This window comes from Schistocerca piceifrons, chromosome 1 (assembly GCF_021461385.2).
Source record: "Schistocerca piceifrons isolate TAMUIC-IGC-003096 chromosome 1, iqSchPice1.1, whole genome shotgun sequence".
Taxonomy (NCBI): domain Eukaryota; kingdom Metazoa; phylum Arthropoda; class Insecta; order Orthoptera; family Acrididae; genus Schistocerca; species Schistocerca piceifrons.
The window spans coordinates 577,761,793-577,775,014 of NC_060138.1; the positions used below are offsets into that span (position 1 = coordinate 577,761,793).

The following is a 13,222-nucleotide window of genomic DNA, read 5'->3' on the forward strand; positions in this document are numbered from 1 at the left end:
TGTGATGCCACTAGGTCAACTGTGTTATTTAGAATTCCGTTCTTCACTTTTTTGTTACTATTATTACATTTCCAGATTTTCACAGTCCGTATAGCAGGGCTTCAAAATGAAAAGCTGTTTCATGTCATTGTAATTTACCTTTATCAGCAAATCAGCTGCATCATACTCCACATTCTTAAAATAAGGATTTATTTTCATTTACTTTTAAGTGCAGCTGTACTAATTTTTGTGATAGTACAATTAATTTTATTCTTATTAACATTTTCGTGTTTTTTAGGTGAGTGCAGCATTACAAGGTCAAACAGTACCTGTAACAGTGCGCCAGACATCGCAGAGCCCAGTTCGCATCCAGGCAGCATCCAGTGGCACTGCTCCACTAGTAGCAGTTGCTGTGCAGCCTGCGAGTCAGGTGACACACACACAAGCAGCACCTGGCTCATCAAACGATACGGTGAGAAATTTTTATTAGTGTACTTCCTCTAACCGTGCTAATATCTCCAAAAACCAAAAAAGCATTCTTTTGTGGAAGAAAGTTATATAGAAACTCAGATTACTGGTGGAGGAGACAAATAACAGAACAAGGGCATTTTCATTTACATTTTGTCTACTCTGGGTCACTTTTCCTATACTGCTCCCTATTTCCTCTTTCTTTGTCTCCATTTTTTCCCTCATCAACTCATTTCTGTACTGTACGGTTCCCACCCTTGTGACTCCCACATTGCGAACTCATAACGTCACAGACTGGAGTTTGTCTATGACGTGTAGTTAGTTTCTTCAAATATATTTTTGCCTATACTTATTTTCTACTTGTGGCCGATTGCTTTCTTATGGGATATTAACAGTAATTTACCCTCTAATCTCTAAAGTTTTTCATATTATATGTTCTCACATTCAACAACAAACACTGTTTTGAGCAGTAAGTGAAAATTGTTTCCGTAGCGATGAAAGTTGTTCCATTATGAAAGTGAACTTCCATACAGCATCTGATGAAATGTTAACACTTGTTAAAAGGTAGTACTTTTTATTTGATATATTTAATTATGTTCCTGCAAACAGTATTAGCTTTAAGTACTAATACATTGAAGGTGGAATCAGCAGCTTATGATAAATAGCATGTATTGATAGAGTCAAATGTGGTGCGATACTGCAGTGGGCCTTCATCCCTTGTATGAACTGGAAAGTTGACAGACCTTGTCTGATGAAAGACGTATATATAGAAATGAATAAGCAAATATCATGGAACAAAATATAAGAAAATTTTGCCAAGTAACAATCACAGCTTCATTAAGATGTGCGGGATCTTCATTATAATAAATCAAAGTTTCTTACTGTGAACAAGATGTGGTCTGGGCAAGGAAGGGACAGAGTGAGAGAGGAAATTACTAGAGCATCCAATCAGTGTCTTCCCAGTACAAGAGACCATGCTTGAGTGAGTTAATACAGTAATTAAATGTATAAAGGAAAGAATATGTTCACCATGTAGTGGAGATGCTGAGTTTTTGGCCAACAAGGACTTCATCGAAAACAGTCAATGCACACACACACACACACACACGCACACACGCACGCACGCACAGCGAGACCGCAGTCTCTGGCTGTTGAAGCCAGAGTCTGGCTTCAACGGCAAGAGACTGTGGCCGTGTGTGTGTGTGTGTGTGTGTGTGTGTGTGTGTGTGTGTGTGTTAGAGAAAACATTCAGTGATTTGACAATCTGATTCTCGCAGTTTATGAAGTGAAAAATATTTTAAAACCTATTTGTAAATCTGACCGAGCCACATTGTTCAATCCAACATTTGCTTGTAATATCGTTTCGCATAGTTGATGTCGAAAGATATCAGCCATCACAGTGTTTTGTGATTTAATGGCAACAGTTAGCCCCATTCATAAGGAGGCTGTATGCTGCTCAAGCAGCCACAAATAAGTTATGTTGTTAACACTGTTTACAATTGAGCATTGTATGTTATTGACCGATGATATGAGTAATTTTGTGGAAGATGAAGAGAAATATAATGCCTGCAAAAATGGCTAGTGATATGCTCACATAACCACATACTTCTGCACACTGGAGCAATTCCAGATAAAGGAGCAAATAGTATAGTCTTATAATGAAAACAGCATATCAAAAACTAACTTAACTAAATGCTCCACACTTCTTAACTCTTAAAGTTAAAATAAGAATATTGTCACAATTTTGCTGTCTTTTGTGAAAGCAGTAGAACATTCATGTATTGTTAGGAATGTATGCTCAGAAGATGGAATGAAATGGTTGGAGGATATGGGAAATATTTTGAAGTTTTTACCCCGAGAATAGATCTGTAAACGTTGTCTTAAAAATATTGCATTTTTTTTTTTTTTTTTTGGTTAAAATGCAAACTGTTTTCAAATACAGCTCTCAAATCATATTTTCAGAAATAAATGATAATTAACAAACTCTTTCAAAAGCTGTAATACTTTTTGTCTGCACACAGTTCCCTCCTTTTCTATATAGTTTTATGAGGATTTCTTAACTGTGTGTTACATCAAACCCTTCACCTGCCCTAGAACAGTTAACAATAAGTAATGCTAATGTGCTATCGAGCACACATTCAAATGTGGGTTGTGTTTCTAATAACTCATACAAATCTAAAGAGAATAAAAGTTCTGTTACCATTTAGGAACTCTCTCTCTCTCTCTCTCTCTCTCTCTCAAACACACACACACACACACACACACACACACACACACACACACACACACCCTCTGTCTGTGCATGCTTCTTTTGTTTGTGTTTGTATGTGTGTCTGGGAGGGGGGGGGGGGGTGCCACCCTTTTAACAATTCACTTAACATTTTACCTGCAAATATTGTGGGTTCAGTGTAGAGCAACATTTCTCCAGAAAAATAAGTTATTCTAATGTTCTAATCTAATCTCAACCATTCTGCTTCATTGATCATGCCATGATTGTAGGAGTGTTGGGTGCCGGCACAACCGGCATAAATGAAATTGTGCTTAAGAATCTGCATGCACTGTGGTTTACTGCAATTAAGAGTCTGGAACTAGTGAATCAAATGTTATTACTCTTCAGGACACAATTTCAATATGACTAAGTTTTTTAATCCGTAACATATATGCTTGTATCATTCATGAACAAAACAGATATTAGAATTCTCTACCATATCTTCTGGAATCCATTTTCTGAGGTGGAACCCTGATGTGCATTCCGCTTGACAATATCCCATTAAACATCAGGCCATTTCGTGTTATACGAGAGTTTAAAGCAACCATTAGCTTCCCATTGTTTCAGTGAAACTGAAACCAGCTAAATGACGATTCCACAGTGTTTTTATTTATTTTGCAATATACTATCATTTACACGCTCAAAAGCTTGTTTGATGGTACAGTGACTGCAGTTTTTAAATCAGTATCATACAAGAAGGATTACATTTCCAGTCAACTGAAAAGCCATCCCTGCAACCAAGCTTTGAGTCTGTCAATAAATTAAGCTGAGAAATATGGACAATTTTCTCCTGTAAGTTGCTTTTTCAAAACTCTTTGGGGGTTAATAATATCATCTTTTCCTCCTTCCTTGTGTCGATGCCTCAAGGCATAACCACTGAGTATTATATCCATCTGGAAATGACTTTCATGAAAACTTACATTGTGCAAGCAGTGAAGCACACGGATAATGAACATTGTACAGATCTTCATTATCCTATTTTATATCTTTTCATGATGATTACCTATTACCATAGCTACAACATTTGCCAGTCATGACTGGATGGACTGTGTCAATCTTACAAGGTTATGATTATAATATAAGAACAAATTAGGATAAGTATTCTGACCGCCACCATCCTCTTGAAGCCCAAAGTTGATTTACTAATTGTGAAGTAAGTTACTAATTTGGGTGGCTAGTCACATTTTCACAGCACTTGGCAGACTGAGCGAGTGACACTGCAGAGAGAAATAGCTTCTTCTTCTTTGCTGTAAGTTGCATACGTTTTCTGACCATCCCCACCCTCTTGTAGCCCAAAGTTGATTTATTAATTTTGAAGTAAGTTACTAATTTGGGTGGCTGCTCATCTTTTCACAGCACTTGGCACACTGAGATAGTGACACACTGCAGAAAGAGAGAGAGAGAGAGAGAGATAGCAGTGGTAAAATTTGAATAATACTCATCTTTTATTCTTCTTCTTTGTTGAAAGTTGAAGGCTCATAGTCCATTCTAAAGTATAACTTTTTATACTGGTTTAGAGGATGTCTGGGTTCATTCTGTTAAATAATATGAATGCTGGTGGACTTTCTGGTATTGAACACTTATATTTTCAGTCATTCACAATGTAAATCAGTGTCATCCAGGATGCTAATGCAACACACACAACTTGTACTCTATCCTCACACTTCCAACTCATACTACTAATTACTCGAAGACAAAGATTTACCTCTAAAACCGAGTAGCAAAGAAAATACTGTCATATATCGAACTATTTGTGCATAATCTTTGGAACATACATCTCATAAATAAAATACAAATAATTGTTTACCTTTTTAAGAAGTGCATAATCATCATTGTAATTACAATAAGTGTTTATATATGTTGACGTTCATACATTTTTGTACAGCTTTGTGCTAGTGGATTTCTGGGTTTGAGTCTTCAATTTTGACTTGAACATTTCATATGATCCAAGATCTATTAGTTCATTTATCTCACCATAACCACTTTTGTTACAGTATGCATAATAATTCTAGAACAAATTAGAAATTACAGCACAACAACTAATTACATACAGAGTGAGAAATTTTCAACAAGTACATGTTCACTTGAGTTCAGATAGTGGTGCACTATTTAGGCAGTCCAATTTGTTGTCTCACTGTCATAGAACACATTGCAGAAACCACCTGCAAAACCCTAGTCTGTCTTTTTAGTCCACCACAGGATTCAGGTTTTGGACAGGGTGGAAAGTAAATGGATGCTAGCCGTCATCCATCAAAACCACCCAGACTAACCGATGAGTTGTCAGAGGTGCTCCTTCGAAACGGAACAGTCTCTTCAAATACAGCATCCCGTGTTTGAAGTCTTCCAGCATCACTATGATATCCCGCTAATGAGCCTGTTTCGCCAAGTCACTGGTAAATTACTGTAAACGTTAGCGGGTGTGGGTGGCGACACAGAAACCGTATCTCGTTGTCCTTCAAACGAATACTGTGTTGTCATGCTTACTGTATGACTAAATCACAGGTGGCGTGTGTGCTCCAAAGTGAAGCTTGTGTGTGAACATCTCTGACATGGGGTGGAGACAAACAGCCATGCAGTATGGCCGGGCAGTTAGAGGTGCCATGCACAGATTGTGCGGCCCCTCCTGCCAGAAGTTCAAGGGCATGGTTTTGTGTGTGTGTGTGTGTGTGTGTGTGTGTGTGTGTGTAAATCTAGGGACCAAAGACCTTAGCAGTTTGGTCCCTTAGGAATTCACACACATTTGAACATTTGGAGACAAACAGCAAGACCTATTCGACATGTGTGCGTACCACGTTGGGGCAGTGACAGGGCGAGGGACATTTATGTGTGTGAACCAACAACCATAGCACTGCTCGTCAACCGACGAACGGCAACAGTGCAATCCCATGCCAATCGGAGCATGTGGTGCCAAGTTTCCGGAGTTTAAAAATGGTGTGTCATCGATCTACACAACATTAGTAATTTTGGTTCCTACTGGCAGCTACCCAGGGTTAAAACTTCGTGACGATTTTTCTCCACCCTGTGTATTTAGGTACTGTAATGAATTTCCAATACACTAAAGTTCTCCATCATTTCCAATGCAGGTGTTATCATAGCAGAATTGCAAAATACGTTACCATTTTAGACATTAAATAAAGATTTTGTAATTTTACATAGTCAAATGTTAATTTAACAATGGGAAATCCAGTGTGGAATACCTTACATATTACAAAAATGGGAACATGGGAATGTTAAACAGTAGGAACTTCAGGTAGGAATATAACCCAACAGTGGTTGGCACCACATTGTGCTGGTTATTGTGCCCCCACTGAAAGAATTTTGGCCCTCATAGACCAATATCTCCACCCAATTGTGCATAATCTTGCCTTCCACATCAAAGACACCAACCACTTCCTTCACTGACTCTCCACCATCCCCACCCCTTTACCTCCTGGATCCCTACTTGTCACTGTTGACACCCTCTCCCATACAACAACATCTGTCATGCCCACATTCTTACCACTATTGAACACTACCTATCCCAATGTCGTTCAGACCCCAAACCCATTACCTCATTCCTCATACACCTTACTAACTTTATTCTAACCCACTACTTCTCTTGTGAAGGGAAAGTATATAAACAAATCTGGCACAGTTACGGGCACCCGTATGACAGCCTCCTGTACCAACCCTTTTATGGGCCATCTAGAGGAGACCTTCCTCTGGTCTGGTTCGGGCTCGCTGATGATATCTTCATGATCTGGACTCAGAGCCAAGACATCCTACGTTTGTTCCTTCGCAGCCTCTTCTCATGTGGTCCTTCTCAACCCACTTGCCGCCTTCCTAGATGTTGACCTCCTCCTCTCTGATAGCTCTATCCACACCTCTGTCCACATTAAACCCAACAACCACCAAAGGTACCGGATTTTCGACAGCTACCATCCTTCTCTCAACAAAAAATCCCTGCTATACAGACTGGTCACCTGGGAACGGCGTTCTGCAGTGCCAAGGACTCCCTTGCAGAATGCCGAGTGTTTCATCCAGGCCTTCAAAGACAGGCAATATCCGCCAGACCTAGTTCACAAACTGATCTCCCATACCATTTCCCCTCTCACCCCCAATCTTCCCACTGCCCCCAAGAATCAGCCAAAAGGAGTGTCCCCTTCATCACCCAGTACTGAGGAACTGAACCACATCCTTCGCCAGGGCTATGATTACCTACCATCGTGCCCTGAAATGAGGAAAATTCTACCACAGACACTTCCCACCCTTCTAAAGTGGTGTTCCGTTGCCCACCCAAGCTCCACAACATTGTAGTCCATCCCTATGCCACTCCCAATCCCAAACCCTTGCCGTAAGGATCATATCTCTGCGGGAGACCCAGGTGCAAGACCCATCATTTCCTATTCCAGTCCTGTCACAGATTTATCTTACTCCATTAGAAGTTGGGATAACTGTGAAAGCAGCCATGTCATTTACCAGCTCTGCTACAATCATTGCACAGCTTTTTATATTGATATGACTACCAACCAGCTGTCCACCAGGATGAATGGCCACTATCAAACTGTGGCCAAGAGCAAAGTAGACCACCCTGCGGCACAACACGCAGCTGAACGTACTTGATTTCAATGGCTGGATCCTTTTGTCTACCACAAGCTTTTTCTGAACTGCGCAAATAAGAGTTTTCCATACAACACATTCTCTGCTCCCATAATTATCCCTGCTTCAATTAATACTAAAATACTGTCCCCACGCCCTCCACCCAATGGTTTCCACCCCCTCTGTCATATCATCTCCTCCCCATTCTTGTCTCCCACTGTGTTTATGTACATTTGCCAATGCAACCACTCATCTTTCCCCAGTCCTCTCCTTTTTTTCCCAAACTCCCTGCACCACAACCTCATGACACTGCGACTGCTGGCATTCCGAGATGCTGGTGTTGGTGGTCATGTGTGCCTGAGGTGTGCTTGCTTGTGTGTATGTTTCTATTTTGCTTATGAAGGCTGTGGCTGAAAACTTTATGTAAGTGTCTGCCTGTAACTTAACTTGTTTTCTTTTGAAACGTGGGAATATGTGTATGCAGCTCATCTTTTCAGTTTCTAATACACTATACTGTTATTTTTCGACCTGAACCTGGCTGAAGTATTTTTATCAATGAATCTGTCAATAGATACATTCCTACATATCCATTTTCGTAATATGTAAGGTGTTTTGTTCTGCTTCAGTACCAGATGATGATTGTAACCAAAACCGGTAGTACAAGGAAAGCACCAAATACAGCTTTGTGCTATGAATTTTGTGAACCATAAGGAATTTTTTTTTTTTTTTTTTTTTTTTTTTTTACGTCGTTGCCAAAATTGATTATTAAATGAAGAAAAAATACATCACTGTTCATTTTTACTACAGATTTATTAATTTCATCAATAAATTTGTATGTCATTATGTACTCAAAAGTTGCATTTTTAAGGGACACACTTATATGTATTTTTGATAGTCTAGCTCCTACAGCCTAATTTAAAATTTATTGGCATCAGATATTTAAGGTCTGCAGGCAACCAACAGATTACTCCACCTACAAAAATCTGAAATTCACATGAAGTATAGAACTAAACTTGTTAAAAATCTAATCTTACTGGTAATTTTAATTATGACCAGAGATAAGTTGATGTTTTTGAAACAGATGAAATGTTCTCAGCCAGAAAACAGTTTCAAACTTACCACACCCTATTTTAAAATCTGTTGAACTTATTCAAATATACTGTGTTCCCATTGATTACGAAACTGCAGTTGACCTCTTTATATGTAAGTTATTTTTCAACTTGAACCTGACTTGTATTTTTGTCACTTAATGTGCCTGCCACTTCTCAACTAGGAATCATTTCCTAGGTTTCCATTTTTGTAATAGGAAAGGTATTTTTGTTTGAGTTTTGTACCAGATGGTGATGTCTTTTTTTATCAATAAATGTAGCTCGTTCATTTATCTGTGTGTTGCTCAAACTCTGTTTTTCACTTTATTTTTCATTTCAGGAGCTTTTAGATGCAAATGTCATATACACCCTACAGTTATTATCTGTGGACAAATAGTATTAAAGGCATCATACATCCAACACACATTTACAGTGATAACATGATACATCCACACTAAAGTTGCATTTAAATTAGATGGTATTTGGCAGCGAGCGGGCTGGACTGCTCCCACGATACACCAATGGGAGCCCGGCATTGTCCACTATGATTGTGTTGGCACTTCTGCGTAACAAAGCATTGTGCCGGCCACTTCTCAACTAGAAATCATTTCTGTATGCAAAAATTTCACCTATTTTAGGTGAAAATCCTAACTTAGGCCCAAATTAAACAGAATTTTCATATGCTTAGAAACACTATAGAAATTATGCCATATGTGAATAACAGAATTTTTTATGATTCTAGTAAGAGATGGAAAAATTATCCTTCAATTTGTTACAAATTTGGGGAGGGGGGGCATTTTCCTAAGCTTATAGACACCAAACACCATGTGATGCAAAACTTTAGAAAGATCATTTATCAAGCAAGGTATTTTGATAATCAATGAGAATAAAGCATATTTGAATGAATTCAACAATTTTCACTATATGAAATTGTAAACTGAAACTGTTTCCTGGCTGAGAAAATTTCACCTGTTTCAAATATCAACTTATCTCTGGTTCTAATTAAAATCAGCAGTAAGAACAGATTTTTGAAGCGTTTAGAGACACTAGGAAGATCCATACGTCATGTGAATTTCAGATTTTTGCGAGACGAGGGGAGGGGGGCGGGGAGGGGGAGTAATCAGCCGGTTACCTGCAGACAATACTTGTCACTGGCTCGTCTGCATAAGACCTTAAATATGAGATGTGAATTAATTTTAAATTATGCTATAGAGGATAGATCATCAAAAACAAACAAAAAGGGTGTGCCATAAATAACACAACTTTTGAGTGTATAATAACAAATTTATTCATTGAAAGTAAGTACTTTACATGTTTTGCAGTGTATTCTACCATTGGTTATGTATTACATATGATATTATTCAAACGCCTTCCACGACTCTGCAGTCACACTGTCATTCTTTCAATGAAATTTTCCCTGACTTCTCAGCATATTTCCATCTCTAGTTCTGAAATTATCTGATGAATTTCAAATACTCTCACAAGCAGAAATCATATAGTATCAAATTAACAAGATCTGGGTGACCAATACATGTCACTGATGCAAAAAATCACCCAGCGAGGGAATGTCTCTCATAGCCCAGCCAGGGAATGTCTCTCATAACAAGTAAATTGTGGCAATTGATGTATGTCACAGATTGCACCACCTAGTTGAACTAAATGTCTTCAGTATTCACACTATGCAGTTCAGATCACAAAAACTCTCTTAACATATTCAGTAGTGTGCACCGCCCCCTGTTAATGCGTTTTCGGCATCATCTTCCAAGAAGTACAGTCAAGTTTGGCCTCGGCCCAAATGCCAACAGCACACAGTCACTCTTTTCTGTACCCCAAATGCAATTTTGTTTGTTCATGAAGCCATTCAGAAGAACGAATATTTCATCAGTGAACATTATTTTCTGAATGAAACTGCTGTCCATTCTTCATTTCACAAACACCCAATGGCAAATGCCCACCATTTTTTGTGATTATTTTGCTTCAATTCTTGTGTCAGTTGAATTTTATAGGCCCAAAGGTGTAGATTTTCTTTCAGAATTCATTACGTCCTGGTTCTGGCAATATCTATTTGCTGTGAACATCGGAGAACAGATTTCACCAGACTTACAGCAGCATTATCACTTACAGTGATGGTGCTTTCCACCGAACGACCAACAGGACACCCCAAGAGTTTAATGGCTGCAACCGAACTGTTTTTCTCAAATTTAGCAGTCAGTCACATCACAGTCAACTTATTCGGTGCATTATGTTGACGAAACATTCCATGGAGTTTGCAAACAGTCTTTGCACAACACTGACCACATTTTAATAAGTTTTCACATACTGTCCATCACAAAATGCTGGATCAGTAACCACAAAGAAATTGGATGAAAATAATGAAACGTTTAGTGCTGCCAGCTTACTAGCTCAGAAATGAAAGGCATTTCATAAGCTGTATTCTTTATAGGGCACCCCTTATATACATCCAGTGCTTGCCCTTCGATATGTGTGGATGGATATGTGTGTGTGTGCGAGTGTATACCTGTCCTTTTTTCCCCCTAAGGTAAGTCTTTCCGCTCCAGGTATTGGAATGACTCCTTACCCTCTCCATTAAAACCCACATCCTTTCGTCTTTCCCTCTCCTTCCCTCTTTCCTGACGAAGCAACTGTTGGTTGCGAAAGCTTGAAATTTTGTGTGTGTGTTTGTGTTTTTTTTATTGTGTCTATCTAGCAGCGCTTTCCTGTTTGGTAAGTCATGGAATCTTTGTTTTTAATGTATTTTTCCCATGTGGAATGTTGTTTCTTTCTATTTTATTTAACTCCTTACTTAGTCATATAAGCATGGGTGAACATTGGGGGGTGCCCTCCTGTTATGTCGTTCTGCAGGTATACGTCTGGTAAAATCTATTCTCCAATGTTCACAACAGCTGGATATTCCCAGAACCAGGATGCAATGAATTCTGAAAGAAAATCTATATAAACCCTACTCTTCTTTTCTTTCCTTCCTTTAACTTTGTAAATGACACTGACTATTTCCTAGTGAACCACATGTCTCAAGCAACCAGACACTACTAGTGATCAATCAGTTTTCCTTTTTAAAGTTACAACCCTAGCTCACAGGTTTACTGAAAATCTCCTTCCATTGCTCAGTAGCCCTTTAGTTTTATCATCTTTTGAACTTACAATACTAACCTAAGAATTCACATTCCGCTGTTATGCAGTTGTGAGGTCTTACATGTGTGCGGGCGCGCGCGCGCGCACACACACACACACACACACACACACACACATGGTGTTTTACACTGTATTCTAACATTATGCTTTTGTTCCAGGCTCAGTGAAATGTGGAAATGAATCAGAAAGAAGAGACTGTTGATATAAGTATCAATTTGTGTATAACATCAGTAATTTAATTTTTCAATAATTTGTTCCCTCCCATATCCAGTTTGTACAATGTGTATTTTAATACTGATGTTGGCTTATCGTTTTAGCCATAGCATTTAGTTGTAAAAGGTGTACCATAACGTAAATGTCGATGTCAAATTGTGCAATGAGTAAATCACAGTATAACACAACTTGATGTGTGTACCATTTCAGTTTACTGTGAGTCACAGGCCTACAGCATAAAGAAGTGTTCTGCTTAAACTGATTCACACATCTTATTTTCAAGGACAGACTCTTTTCTGATGTTTGAAACTCAAACGGAAGAACTTGAATGTTCAGTGAGAGATTTGTACTTAAGAGAATTCTTGAAATAACCACCCATGAATCGTATTTAGTTCTAAGAAAAGTTTTTTCAGTAATATTAGTAATTATACAATTTACTTGTAATTCATGGACATCTTCACCTACCCTGCTTCAAGTATCATTTAAATTAGCATCCATCTGTAAACAACTTTTAGGGAAATGCTTACAGTGTTAAGTTGCAGTTCTTGATAAATTAAAAAAAAATATATAATGAATGAAAACATATACATGTATGGAACTCCATGAAATATTTATGTACTTATGCATGCTGGCAAAGATTTTTTTTCCTTCATAACCTGTAGATGATTCTTCTTGTGTCAACAAATAGTGTTTAATGCACTACATACATGTTAGAGATAGGAAAAAATGGCTTCCTGAAGTTAACATTCACAGATGGACTAGTAATGTAGGTCTAAATAACCATTTCCTCTGTTTTTAATGTATTTCATAACTTTCATTTTGTATTGTATTTTCACTGTATTGCATACTATATTATTTTAATCTTGTTTGTTACAATGCTTTTTAATGGTCATAGTTGTAACAATTTAGTATGATCTGTCCTTGAAAAGAATAGAATGTGGAGAAGAGAAAGATGATACATGCACATTTTAACAAACACAGTTTTAATAACAACAGACACTCCAGGCTAGGCACGTTTGTGAAACAAATAATTGTCATGTTTGTATGTGATAAAATAAATGTAACTGTCAAGTTTATATTTAAGTGAGTGTAACTAAATGGATGTCTGAAGACTGTAAGTGGAAGACTTGTTGTATCTTTCATAAAATCGTGTAAATTACAGTGATCTGAATTTGTACATAAAACGAGTTTGTATTTCTGTGAAGATCCAAATCCCATCTGTTTCTTTTCCTTTGTTCCTCCTCTATATAAGACCTTTTCAGGGGTGGTGGTGGGAGGGGCGAGGAAGGGGGAGGGTGAGATGAAATACCCATAACCTCTCCCTGTAATATAGACTGTGAGGCAACAATTATATTTATCTTGTCATCATGTGGTCACTGCACCAATCAACAACAAAAATTAGGGTGAAGAAACATGGAGCCACAAAATTGTGTGTTGGTAGAAAGGAGTGCCGTGAACAACGTACTAAAAATCCTGA

At 38.2% G+C, this 13,222-nt stretch overlaps 1 protein-coding gene across 4 annotated transcripts in view; it reads left to right on the forward strand.

Moving 5' to 3' along the window:
* LOC124802186 (helicase domino) overlaps positions 1 to 12,957 on the forward strand; it is a 436,722-nt gene extending 423,765 nt beyond the window's left edge. For all 4 annotated transcript variants that reach the window (XM_047263133.1, XM_047263131.1, XM_047263130.1 and 1 more), the window contains 2 exons: positions 278 to 451; positions 11,691 to 12,957. In XM_047263133.1, the coding sequence (XP_047119089.1) occupies positions 278 to 451; positions 11,691 to 11,699 (183 nt within the window). In that variant the 3' untranslated portion in view covers positions 11,700 to 12,957. The remainder of the gene's footprint in view (positions 1 to 277; positions 452 to 11,690) is intronic.
* The last annotated feature ends 265 nt before the right edge of the window (positions 12,958 to 13,222 follow it).